The sequence below is a fragment of the Electrona antarctica genome (assembly GCF_951216825.1).
Source record: "Electrona antarctica genome assembly, chromosome: 11".
NCBI classification, from domain to species: Eukaryota; Metazoa; Chordata; class Actinopteri; order Myctophiformes; family Myctophidae; genus Electrona; species Electrona antarctica.
The window spans coordinates 18141083-18154509 of NC_136792.1; the positions used below are offsets into that span (position 1 = coordinate 18141083).

Here is a 13427-nt window from a genome sequence, read left to right on the forward strand (position 1 = left end):
GCAGTGTTATTGACAGTTTGTGGGGGGCCAGGCCTTGAAGCTCAAAGTGTGTGAAATGTGAGTGTGTATGTGTGAGTTCTGTTAATTCACTGTGACTCTCAACAAATTGTTCTGTAAATTACACAGTCATACAATGTATAAATTAGGTTAAGTGCAGTATGCGTGATTTAAAACGATGGCCCGCTTGCGCAAAGACCTGCCCCCCGCCCGCCTGCCTCTGATTGGCCCCCCCTTCGCCCCGCCCTACTAGTAGAAAGTAATTGGGTGCCAGAAAAAACAGGTTCTGTCAGCCAGCTCCGTAGCATGCATCGTATTTGTTAGTCATTATACTCTTAACCCGATGAAAGAATAATTTTAGATCACAACGGAGGTGCGCCGTCTCAGCACCGTTCGAGTTGCAACCTGATACACAGAATAGTAAATCATCACCCCCCCCCCCCCCCCCCCGCAAGACAATGCCAACACCGAGCAATATTTCCCACCAGGGAGCAAAGACCGGCAGTGTTGGTAGGCCAATCAGAAGCAGGCGGCGGCGGGTCTTACGCAACCGGGCCGCAATTTTAAATCATGTGTGCAGAATACCTGGTCTGACTGTTTTGAGACCTGGATGCATAGAAAACACAATGTAAGACAATGTAATATAGGTTTACTATATTTAGCTAGAGATTTGATTGTGAACTATGGCTGGGCAATTAATATATATTATATCAATGAATCAACAGATTGATTGATCTTTTACAATCGGAATCAGATTTTCTGTCTGATTAACCACAGCCCTGTATTTACAGTAGCTGACGTGTCAAATCGTAACACATTGTGAGATTGTAGATCCGCCATTTTCGTTCATTAAAGTAGCTATAAGCAATATGTAAAAAATGAATAATTTTTTTATTCAGACAGCCAGCAATGAGAAACACTCACAAAAAGATTTAGTCTCTGTGACACATCTAGGGGCCGCAATCTGCATTCAAAGATGTTCCTAGAAGCTTTGTCATTGGTCGACCTTGTCGAAGTGACTAACCAATCAAGTAGACGGACAAATCGACCAATGACAAAGCTTCTAGGAAAATCTTTGAATGCAGATTGCGGCCCCTAGATGTGTCGCAGAGACTAAATATTTTAGGAGCGTTTTACCAATTGCTGGCTGTCTGTATACACAAAAAAGGTCATTATTTTGACATTTTATTGCTTATAGCAGCTTTAATGGTAAGCGAAGCAAAATTTAGAAATAATATTGATATAGATTTGAAGTCTTATCAAGCCAGCCCTAACATGGACTTCTTTTTTAGACGATATCCTACAGAACGCATCATTTCAGAATTTCTGCTATACCTGGGAGCCACTGCTATGTTTGTGTTGTCATTGCAGAAGGAGACGACATGAAATTTGACCCCTTTGGAACATCAGCCATCAGCAACCTGTCCAGTTATGACTGGCGAGACAGAGATGAATGTCTGCCTTATGAAGCCAGGAAACCACAGGGCCTAGAAGGGGCCAGTCTCTCGTCTTTAGTCCCCGGTCACGAGAAGGAACCGTCTTTTGGCAGCACAGAGAACATCACCAGCACCCAAACTGCGGCCTTCCCCACAGAGGACAGTTCATCGACAGATGACAAGTTTGAAGCCTTTGCTGACTTTGGCTCCGGCGAGCCAGCCATGGTTGATGACAACAACGATGACTTTGGAGACTTTGCGAGCACGGTCTCTGAGAAGTCAGACTCGCCAGCCGCTACCTTGGATGCTGGCTCCGAGGGCAATCCTTGCGAGCCCTCAGATGAGTTCGGAGCCTTCCATGGTGATAAGGCAAAGTTTGGCAAATCAGACTTCCTCAAGGCCAGCTGTCAGACCAAGGTCAAGTCCAGCGAGGAAATGATAAAGAATGAACTGGCAACATTTGACTTGTCTGTTCAAGGTGAGTCACAGTCAAAATGATTACAGCTGTCTTCTCTCACTATGTTTGTTGTTTGAATCTACATCACATCCACTTTAACCTAGTCTGAGTCCTTGGCCCTAATATGTCTCATCCACCACCTCTGACGTTTGTGTGATTTGTAGTTGGACTGTCTGACAGTAGATGGCAGTGTTGTGGTTACAGTCATGCTCAGCAGGGCAGGCTGCTGAGATGGATTAGCACAGGTCAACCAGTACATGATCCCAAATTAACTGCATCCACTTAAAAGATGACATTTTTTTAGCTGCTGGTGATATATTTCACATATTACTTTATTAGCATTTCCTCCAATGTGAGAAAGCTAATTTTGCACTGGGTGTAATTTGTGAGAGGGCTGTTCTGTGTTCCCTCTCTTCCCATTGGGTTTGTAATCTGATCAGGCTGGGGTTGTGCCCCCCCACCACAACCAATTAGGGGCTGTCATGCTGCGTGGGGTCGATGATGCATGTCTCATATGGGGAAGATGACCTGACTCTGTCCAGCACACACACTGCTAGCCCCACGCACGTTACTATGGAGCATCAACTGCTGTATACCTGTGTGTACAATTCTTCTTATGAATTATTCATACCTGTGCCACTCTTTTGTACATAATTATTCTTGTTTGTTGTAAATTAAGCACTCCACTGTCCTTTTCTGTGAGGACTTAGTCACCACAGAATGGTTGGGGAGGGCAGCAGCTATGTGATGGGAAGCCAACATTTCATATCTGAAATGCGTTGCCATTATAGGCTCCTGGAAATTGCCATTAATATGTGTTTGATTCTTGCAGACGTTCTTGTTACCTCGGTAATCCCTCACCCCCTTGTCCTGGTCTCAGGTTCCCACAAGCGCAGTCACAGTCTTGGGGAGAAGGAGATTGGACGCTCGCCGCCATCTCCGGCCCCTGAGCAGCCCTTCAGAGACCGCTCCAACACCCTGAGCGAGAAGCCTGCCTTGCCCGTAATCAGAGACAAGTACAAGGACCTGACCGGAGAGGTGGAGGTGAGGAGGGCTCCATCACAGTCGTTCTTTTAACTGCACCACCTGTTTTCACGGCCATTAGCCACCAGATGTTCTGCACATGGGCATCGGTGATGACTATGTCGTTGTGCTCTAATGGCTGTAGATGATGACAGAAGCTTCATAATCCCGCTCAAACTTTGAGCGGGTTAACTTCATATTTTGCCCTTTGTGTTCACTTGAATGACTTGTCTGACCTGCTGTTGTTTCAGGAGAGTGAACGCTATGCATACGAGTGGCAGAGGTGTCTGGAGAGCGCTCTGGAGGTGTGTTTCTGTTTGCTACCGGTGTTTTTTCTACCCGTGTTGAGTTTTGGGTTCAGTTCAGGTGGAAGTCTTCATTTCAGTGACATGCAGGTTAGCGTCACTTAATGGCAAGCAGGCTAAGATTACCAGTTAAAGTTTTGTGGGATGGGAGGCGATAGATTTCAGTTGATGCCAGTGTCGCGAGTGGGAGTGGTAACTGTTATGATATTGTGTGGTGATGATGGGTGAGTTCAGGATTTAAAAAACAGTCCCAATCAGTCCCAATCAAGATTATTGTTGTTGTTGTTAGTAGTACCATCATTATTATGATCATCTGTTACTCATGACAGTGTCTGTGTCCACCTGTCTCTTGATGTTAAGGTCATCACCAAAGCCAACAACACCCTGAATGCTATCAGCAGCTCCTCTGTTTGCACAGAGGTCATCCAATCTGCTCAGGGCATGGAATACCTGCTAGGTGAGAGACACACTCCACAAACACAGCTCTGCAGATGGCACAGCCTTATATATCATCTGTAGGATGCTAGGAACAAGAGCAAACTCGCACTCGCCATCACGCATACAGTACGCTAGCACACGGGTTCTCAACGTTTTTGGCCGGGGACCCCCGGAAATGCTTTGGCAATGTCTCGGGACCCCCGCCCCGCCCCCTCCCGACCCCCAATATAAATTGACTTCTACAATAACCTTAAACCATTTTGGGCGGGAACCCCTTTTGGTGTTTTAAGCATTGTTATAATTTAGCTATTGAAAAATAGCAGATCTACAAGCTCATAGCGCGCCACCGAGTGGCGCGCTACGAGCTTGTAGATCTGCTATTTTTGAAAAATCGTGAAAATAAAATTTAAATTTTCTTTTTTTTCTTTTCTTTTTGAAAATAATTTGGGGACCCCCTAAAATAATTTGGCGACCCCCCCGAGGGGTCGCGACCCACGGGTTGAGAACCCCTGCGCTAGCATGTGGACATACTGTGCAACTATGTACAGCTTTGTGTATAGACACTGCACCCCTTTGTTTTGTGACATCAGGTCCAGCATGTTTGATATTGTGTCAGGGGTACTATCTCTGGTTATCGTACTGGGTTCTCTGTTATTCATGTTTGATATTGTGTCAGGGGTACTATCTCAGGTTATCGTACTGGGTTCTCTGTTATTCACCATCTGTAAGAAATCTTGGTTACAAATGCACATTTCCATTTCTATGTTACTGTTATTTACTCCTGTTGCGCCACTCTTGCTCAGTCCTTAGAGTATCTGCAGACTAGAGTGCTTTCAATGTTGTGGAATCACAGGTACTTAGCTTGAAACTTGTGCTGAATGCAACAAAGACTAGTCTCACAATACCGACCTTGGAGAGGATTTAACTTTTGAATGTCATATTGAAAACCTGGTAAAAAAACTTAAACTCTCAAGCTAGGATTTTTCTATAGAAATATATAGTGCGTGTGAAGTGAGGGGCGCTCTTATCATCGTACATCATCATGACGTAACATGTCGATTTGCTCAGACACATGACGTAAATTCTCCATTCATTGTCAATGGGAATTTAACAAAAATACAGATTTTCTCAGACACATGACGTAAATTCTCCAATTTAACAAAAATACCAATTTGCTCGTCTACATATGACGTATATTCTGTATGTGTCTGATTTGCTCAGACACATACAGTATGATGTAAATTCTCCATTCATTGTCAATGGTATTTAATGTTTGTGTTAGAACAAAAATCTACACTAGCTGAATATCTGAGGGGCTAGACTGGTCGAAGCTTGAGGACTTGGTAACGCATACTGTAGGTCTTTTAAACGTTTACTATTCGACCTGGCAGACACAATTGGACAGTGCACTCGCTTCCCTACCTGGTGTGAAACGTGCTTCTCCTGCCGTATGACTGTTTGCACTTGGCAAAAACAAATTTAAGTAGATTTTGTTTACATGTGATTGTTGGTTATATTTTATGTTGTGTATGTTTTCGACTTCCTGCTGCTTGTCCCAAACAGGGCTCGTTTGTAAACGAGATTTCTGATCTCAATGGGATTTTACCTGTAGAAATAAAGGTTAAATGCATAAATACATTATTTCACTTTATTGTTGCACACAAAAAACACATTGAGGCCCCTCCAAAAAGTTTTTCTTTCTTTTTGTTTGTGTTTTTCCCTGGGCAGGTGTGGTGGAAGTGTATCGTGTAATCAGGCGGGTAGAGCTGGGCATCAAAGCCACGGCTGTATGCTCTGAGAAACTCCAGCAGCTGTTGAAAGACATCAGCCGTGTGTGGAACAACCTCATGGGCTTCATGTCCCTGTCCAACCTGGCGGTAAAAATGACACACGTAAACAGGCCTATCCATCCACAGAGCTATAAACTAACCATCCAGAGAGCTATAAACCTCTCCCATTATAACGCAGCCACACGGCCATGCAGAATTTAACACATGCAGCTGTCTTTTCAGTCCTCCACGAAATGTGGTTACACCCCCCCCCCCCATTACTAGTAGTAGAAATACAATCTACAAATCCATGGTATGCAGAATACATGACAATGTGGCCTCCTAATTAAGTATGCAATCAGTAAGTTGCACATTACACTGTAAAATGTTAATGTACGGTTAACGTACGTTATGTAGCTTTCAGCCTTTCCGTATGACAGCGTTTGCAAAAGCAGGGACACCAGATGTTGTTTAGATCTGTACATCCATCACCCAGTGCATACACAAAGCCGAGTATAGAGCAGAATATTGCTTCTGAAATGCCAGCAGATAATACTGGCACAGAAGGGGCGTGACGACACACACACACACACACACGTCACTTTTTGCTGTAGGCAACTTGTAGTCATTACTATTCTTACAGTAGGAGAGGTGAAAACATGATGTTTCTTAAAATAAACCTGAATATGTTCTAATTGTACTAAAGCAATTGTGTGTGGGTGGTGTGTGGGTGTGGTGTGGTGTGTGTGGTTGTGTGTGTACTCTTTAGCTTGACGACAGCTCTCTAGACTTCTCGTCTTGTATCCTGAGGCCTAGCATCAAGAATGCCAAGGAATTGGCTTGCGGTGTGTGCCTGCTCAATGTCGACTCTCGCAGCAAGGTTTGTAAACACGTGCTTGTGCATGACCACACTGGGCACGTGCACACACACACACACACACACACACACACACACACACACACACACACACAAAACAGCCCATTGTGTCCGTCTTTCAGCCACAGTTCATAAGAAGTAACCCTTTCTCTGGCTTTGAAACATTTTGCAGAACAAAGAAGCAAGCGCTATTGGACGTCTGTTTAAACGAGTAGGAGACCGTGACCTGTCAACTGAATCTCATTTTACTCTTTCCCACCGGGGCCCTTGGGGGGAGGTTGAGGGGATTTCTCCACTTATAGATGGTCACGGCAGGGGGCCAAAGTGACAGGATTAATTTCTTTCAAGTGCTCCTCTTCCACCACACAGAAGAACAATACCGTGTCTTGACAGATAGGGAGATGGCAAACATGAACCGATCTCATGCCAGTCCACCAAATAATTTTAGTTACATTAGTGACAATACAGTTTCTACAGTATAATGGTACATTATCTGTAACGGTACAGTTGCTACTGTACAGCTCCTGCATTGTCACAGTTTGTCATGTATAATGGTACTGTTTTTATGGTTCTGATAGATTATAGCAAAGAAATGGGAGACCAAAACTCTTAACTGTCAGATGGGAGCATGATGAGAGGAGCTGTCACTTTGGCCCCTCACACTGGGCTGTTGAATTGTGGGAACGGCACTTATTGGTCAGAGAGGTCCACATCTTCTGTCATTAAAAAGCGTTCTCTCTCTTTCCGTTGCTTCCATCTGTTGGGTACCACTCACCTCACCGCGTCTTGCTAACAGCAATCCACGTCTTCACATTTCACTTGTTTCTGTTCTCATCACCCTCCACCTCATCATTAACTGTGAATGGGACATAATATCGTGAGAATTGCTACCTGTCAACCCCCGCTTGCTAATAGCATCTCTGTGTTACTGGAGTGGACAATATACTATGTTCCTGGTCTCTGCGGTTTAAAGGCCAAAACTGTTGCTTTCATTGCGTCTTAACATTCACTCTGCTGTCAAGCCGGAGACAGATGAATGAGCCAGGCAAGATATGCCTGAATGAGAGGCAGACGAGACGAGAGCCTTACAGCAGATGTGCCTCACACATTAGTCAGGCTGGGAGAACAGGTGATAATTCCCCCTCTCTCTCTCTGTCCATTTATTTGCCTGTGGCATCATAATAAGACCCCTTTTAATTGTGCATTTGGCAGAGTCATAGGCCTGCTCTGAAAAGCATAAATGCCTTGGAGAATGGCATACCCCTTTGAGGATAATGAAATAAAAGGCAGTCTTTAGTTAGCCTGGTATCCAGCCTGCTTCGCTACGTTCGGCGGATTTTTTTTTCTCTCTTCGCTTATCAGTCTGGAAAGCCTCCTATCTCCAAGGGAGGCGGGACATGCCAAAAGCTTCGAAACCTAACGTGGCTTCTGATTGGTCTGTGGTGCGGGGCGGGACAAAGCACCAGTGAGACGTCATAGCAAAGCGCAGCTACTGCAGACAGAGCGCTGGCGCTGGCTGATGACGTAGGTTGCCTAACGCTACTCTCATTCGTTGGAACAACATCCAATCAGCAACGACGTTGACTACGTAACATATGTAGTTCTAGTGTAGTTCTGCAAAACCTCCCAATGGGAGGCTTTCCAGACTGATAAGCGAAGAGAGAAAAAAAAATCCGCCGAACGTAGCGAAGCAGGCTGGATACCAGGCTAGTCTTTAGTCCCCATATATGGCACTCATAATAATGATGTCCTTCAGAAAATAGGGCGGCGTCTTGCTTTTCAGCCAACCATTCAGCAGATAAGGTCAAGGAAGGTCTGTGTGCCTGCCTTCCATGTATTAATGGTGAAGTGAAATAATGGAAATACTTGTTTTACTTGAGTATTTTCAAGTACAAAAGACGCTCATGAATATATAGTTGTGTTTAGGAAGATGTAAGAAGTATATTAGGAAGTGCACACAGCAAAATGTAGTTGTAACCTTATGGGTACATTTCTTTTGCTTTGAGTTTGACATTCCAAATTAGACCTGACAGAATTTGCGATGTAACATCATAGTCTCTTGTGTGGGTGTGGGTGTGGTTGTGGGTGGCAAACATACCATTCTGACTGGCTCTGGTTCTGCTCTTGCATATTGAGGCAGGGATGGGCAACAGGCAGCAGGCAGCCCATTCCAAGAGGTACTTTTAGACTAATGGGGCTCTGTGCTAAATGATAAATGCTAATGTGGGTAATTACAGCAAGAAGCACTGGAAAGGGGTTTCAACAGAATAATTTAGCAATTGTAGCTATTTATATTAATGCCAAATTTTGGGTTAGATTGATTTTTTCGGTTTTAAATTACTTTTCTGTAACTATTCCAGCAGTGACTTAATTAGTGACAGTAATATTATTTTACTTTGCAGACAAACATGTTAGATCATTAACACACCTATTGTATTCGGACGATCTGCTGCCCAAAGTTGAAATCTGCTGAAAGTTGCCCATCTCTATTACCAGCATGCCCTTACATTTAATGGAAGTTTCATAACGGTTTCCTTAACGCTCTTTCTTGCCGTTAAGCTCTTTCTTGCCCATGGATTTTGTGGAAAAGGATGTTCTTTCTCAACTGTCAAACAGTTTCTTAGCTTGCTCCCCATCCTCTATTCTATTGAATAAAGCCAACGGAATTTGAGTATTCAGTTGGCTTTGTGCAGGAATGTGCTTAATATGCTGATACCTCTTGTGCTACTTACAGGCACTGGCTAAAGACAATGACAGGAGGGTGAGGGTAATTATGCATTCTTTATTTTTAATGCCTTTGAAGCAGTTTGAAGAAGATTAATGTCTAATTAATGGAAGCCTACTCTAGTTCTTATTTTAGTCTTCTAGTGTCCTGGAAGTAACATTTTGTATTTTTATACAAAATGCAATGGCTCAGGGGTAGAGTGGAGGGGTAGAGTGGCTGGATGGTAACCGTGAGGTTGCCAGTTCGAACCCGGGCTCCCCCAGAGTTACTGTCGAAGTGTCCTTGAGCAAGACACTGAACCCCAAATTGCTCCCGATGTGCTAGTGGGTGCCTTGCATGGTTTCCGCTGCCATCGGTGTATGAATGTGTGTGTGAATGGGTGAATGTAATGCACAATCTCTGTAAAGCGCCTTGGATAAAGGCGCTATATAAATGCACCATTTACCATTTAACCCACGGTAAAGAAGACTACTGTCAAAAACGGAGCATAAGAAAATGAAGGAGCGAATAGGGCGAAGAGTGAGATGGAAAGAGACGAGGGGAAGGAATCACAGTGTGTCTTTGTGTACTACCCTTTCATTCTGTATTCTCCCTGTCCTACATTGCTGGACTTGGCATCTGTAAGTGCCGGTTTAAAGAAAGGAGGAGGATGAAACACAAAAGAGTTGAGAAAGCAAATTCTTCCTGTGAAATCTGAGTGTATGTGAGAAAATCCACCTTTCACTTAGAGTGAGAAGAGGACTGAAAGCCCTCAACTGTTTAGTATCAACTTATTGTATCTTGGACTGGTGGAGATCAGTGGTGTGTTCTAGTTGTTGTTTTTAATACGATAATCAATTCTCTCCACGACATGCGCACGTACAGTACAGGCTATATGCTTGTGCGTGGTCAATGGATGAAATGGTTGGCAGATTGTATACGTTTTTTTTCCCTCCAAAAATATCTGCACGACATAGTACGTATATAACGGTAGGACACACCACTGGTGGACATGCATATCGTAGCTGTCGGGCAGAAACCTTGTATCTCCACATGTCCTCATTGTATGTTTTTTCATAAATACATCTTTGGTCTGATGGAGGGGAAAGGAACTGGTCGGAATAACGTGTTCCTTCCACGCGCTACGTCCGGCCGGGGAAACTCCCCTGTCGGGTGAAAAGAAGCAGCTTGGACTCCTCATGCATAGAAGAAAGCATGAGGTCAGTCTGCTGCCCCCCCAGGTTGACAGAGGAGGTGTAGTGCCCAGGATTATATTAGATAATTGACACTGGGCGAAAAGATGGGTTGCAATGGGTTGGGGGGGGGTCCCCCATTACCTGAAAAGTAACAGTTTTGGACATAAAAGGTTTCCTCCGACAGCGATTATATTCAGCCCTTTAATGGTTTTGTTCTGGCTTTCTGTATGCGGTTGTTGTGCTTCAGGCATGTCCGTGCCTCTCCCTTCGGTGTGGGTGGGAGGCTGTGATTCATGACTCATTTCCCCCTCATAGCTTCATCTCCAGTATTTCACCAGGGATGCAAACTCAGAAACCGGCATAATGCACACAATAGCATCTCCTTGTCACGAATGCAGGGCTACAGCTTTGGCCATTGAAAATACAGACTCGCTGCACTCCTGTGATCAGATGACCCAAAGTAAACATTTTGCAACCAGCCATATATGCATATTCAGATGGTCTGTGGGAGAGAGCCAATCCAGGTGTCACAATGGGCTAAACATTGTCGCATGTACAGTCGTATTGATTTATGCTGAACATGACTCCAAACTAATTTCAAAAGAGCAGCTTTGACTCCTGTTTAACATAGGTTATGTGTAATTCTCAAACATATGGTATTTGTCTCATTCACGCGTGTGCGTGCGTCCGTGCGTGCGTGCGTGCGTGCGCGCGCACACACACACACACACACACACACACACACACACTCTTTAACCATTTATGTCCACAAAGGAGAGGCATACAAGGACAAATAATTATAGGTGCATTGGAGTACACTTACAAAATCATGGCATGTGCTTTCAAGGTACAATAGGCATGTCACTCAGTACTCTATGAGTATAAGTAACAACGTCTCCGCCATATATGATGTCTGCCAATTATAGCAGAGACACCACAATACTTTTCCAGCTTTTTTGCCTCCTTTTTGGACATCCCAAGATGTTGGAATCCTCTTTGTTGGAACCCTCTAAATTGGAAGACCAATTTACATCTGATTTAATGTCTTGGGTGCCTTTTTATATTACATAAATATCAGAGCTGACTGTCAGCCGTGACTGCTCAAACTCTGGCTGGATGGGCAGGGAAGCTCATCTTGAGTCAGACATCCTTATCTTTTTCTTTTATCACATCCAAGTAAGCATGATTAAGAATTGGTGCTGTATTAATTGCAAGATGCTTTGTAAAGAAAACCAACAGAGGGTTATGATTAGAGATGTCCCGATACTGTATCGGTATCAGAAAAGGATTGGCCTTTATTTGGTCATATTGGGTCATATCGGTATCGGCAAATATGCCAGTCTAACCAGCGATCCAACACGGGTAAGGGGTTGACACTATGGCAGGTAAATAAAATGTTGGGGCATGTCGAGTTTGCTTTCGAGTTGCCCAAACTGCAAGTGCACATTTGAGTGGGGAGTCTGCTTTAAACACAACACGAGATATATAGCTATAAACACTATTCCCTGTCGGTGGACTTCAAAATAAGATTTTTTTTCTTTTTTTATTATTACTGTATATATATCATTCTCTGGTATCGGTATTCGGTATCGGTTAACACAGAAATTGTGGTATCGAGATCGGCTCGGAAGTGAAAAAAGTGTATCGGGACATCCCTAGTTATGATGTAGTTATGAGCCATTTTCACTCCCCTACAGTAACCAGGAAATCTACCTCTTACCATTACAGTACCAGCAGAACCCTGATGAGTCGAAGGACAAGACCGTGCTCCCATTTGCTGCGCATGCCACGCATATCTGTTCCTTTTGTGTGCATAAAGGGATTTGTGGACTATACAAAATAAAAGGTCCCTCTAATATTTCACCCTTCTGTGGCCATTCCAACAGGCGTTCAACTCGGAGACAGACAACTTTAAGCTGCTATACGGGGGCCACCAGTACCATGCAAGCTGTGCCAATTTCTGGATTAACTGTGTGGAGCCCAAACCCCCTGGCCTCATACTGCCTGACCTGCTCTGAGCTGTGGCTGCAGCTACCATGGCAACAAGCACAGGGGTAATCAACACTGGATAGGCTCTCACCTTGGAGTGGAGAGGCAGCACACTGAAGGTCCTCACAGGATCCCTCCTTATTTATTCGTCTTTTATTCTCTGAACTTTGCTGGATATGAGGCTGCATTCAACAGATCTGGCTGGTAGTTTGTTCAAAATCCATTTAAATCCATTTAATCTATTTCCATAAGCCTGCCGTGTAAATACATTACAAATGTACACTGTTTATGGTGGCATTCTGAATATTAATATCATTAAATGGGTCTTGTGTCTCTGGATTTGCACATGTTGGACAGGACAGCAAGTCAAACTATTTGAGCTGTGCAATGTTACTGTATGTAATGACCCATGAAGGAACCATGAGTTGAATGAAAAGCAAAGTCATCTTTAGCTTTTCTTTGTAACTTCACTTTTTTCTTTTTAAAATCTATTTAAAACTTGATGTTTTTATTCTCAAATGTCTTTCTCATCTTATTCAAACAAAGTTGTTTGAATGATATACCTATTACCTAATGTTAAACTGATTTCCTTTGATGGTTGGTCTGGTTGGGTAATACTGTAGATTGTCCATAATCGTTACCATTATAAAAACTGAAATATTCAGTCCCTTATTGCTGTGCTGAAGTGATGCTGATACTGTATATCTACTATTTTATGTATGAAGTGACACCCTCTGCATTGAAGATTGTTTGCACTGTTTGACGAGTTTCTTGAATATTTTAGTAGTAAAATAGTAAATTATTTGGGGGAGAATTTTTGAAAAAGTGATATTGGGAATTAAAGGGAATAATACAAACAAATATTTTTAGTTTTTTTCTCTTGCTATGCTGATGTGTATACTAGCACTGATCCCGATGTTTTTGTAGATCCAAATTTGGAATGAAGTCTCCACCTGTGATTCTAAATCACGGTTGCAGCAGCACTTTGTGTGAATAACTAACGAAATGTGAAGTGAAATGTAAATAAATTATGTAAAACAATATTTTGTCTGCATGTTGAGTATTGTAGTATTCACAGTAGTGTATGTTGTAAGATAAAGGTGACAAGAGATTTCAGTATGAGTTATTGTGGATTTCCATGTAAATGTATATATATCGCATAACTGAAATAAGCAGCAATAATTTGTGTGGTTCTCAAGACAGACACTGGGCTGTTGCATTCCTAATGCTGGACTC

General features: G+C 43.3%; 1 protein-coding gene across 8 annotated transcripts in view; it reads left to right on the forward strand.

The window, feature by feature from the left end:
- synrg (synergin, gamma) overlaps positions 1-13234 on the forward strand; it is a 42993-nt gene extending 29759 nt beyond the window's left edge. For 6 of the 8 annotated variants that reach the window (XM_079515145.1, XM_079515147.1, XM_079515149.1 and 3 more), the window contains 9 exons: positions 1369-1911; positions 2771-2934; positions 3165-3218; positions 3579-3675; positions 5385-5533; positions 6195-6305; positions 6475-6513; positions 9037-9069; positions 12089-13234. In XM_079515145.1, the coding sequence (XP_079371271.1) occupies positions 1369-1911; positions 2771-2934; positions 3165-3218; positions 3579-3675; positions 5385-5533; positions 6195-6305; positions 6475-6513; positions 9037-9069; positions 12089-12220 (1322 nt within the window). In that variant the 3' untranslated portion in view covers positions 12221-13234. The remainder of the gene's footprint in view (positions 1-1368; positions 1912-2770; positions 2935-3164; positions 3219-3578; positions 3676-5384; positions 5534-6194; positions 6306-6474; positions 6514-9036; positions 9070-12088) is intronic. The other 2 variants (XM_079515146.1, XM_079515148.1) reach the window with 2 other exon arrangements.
- Positions 13235-13427: the final 193 nt, after the last annotated feature.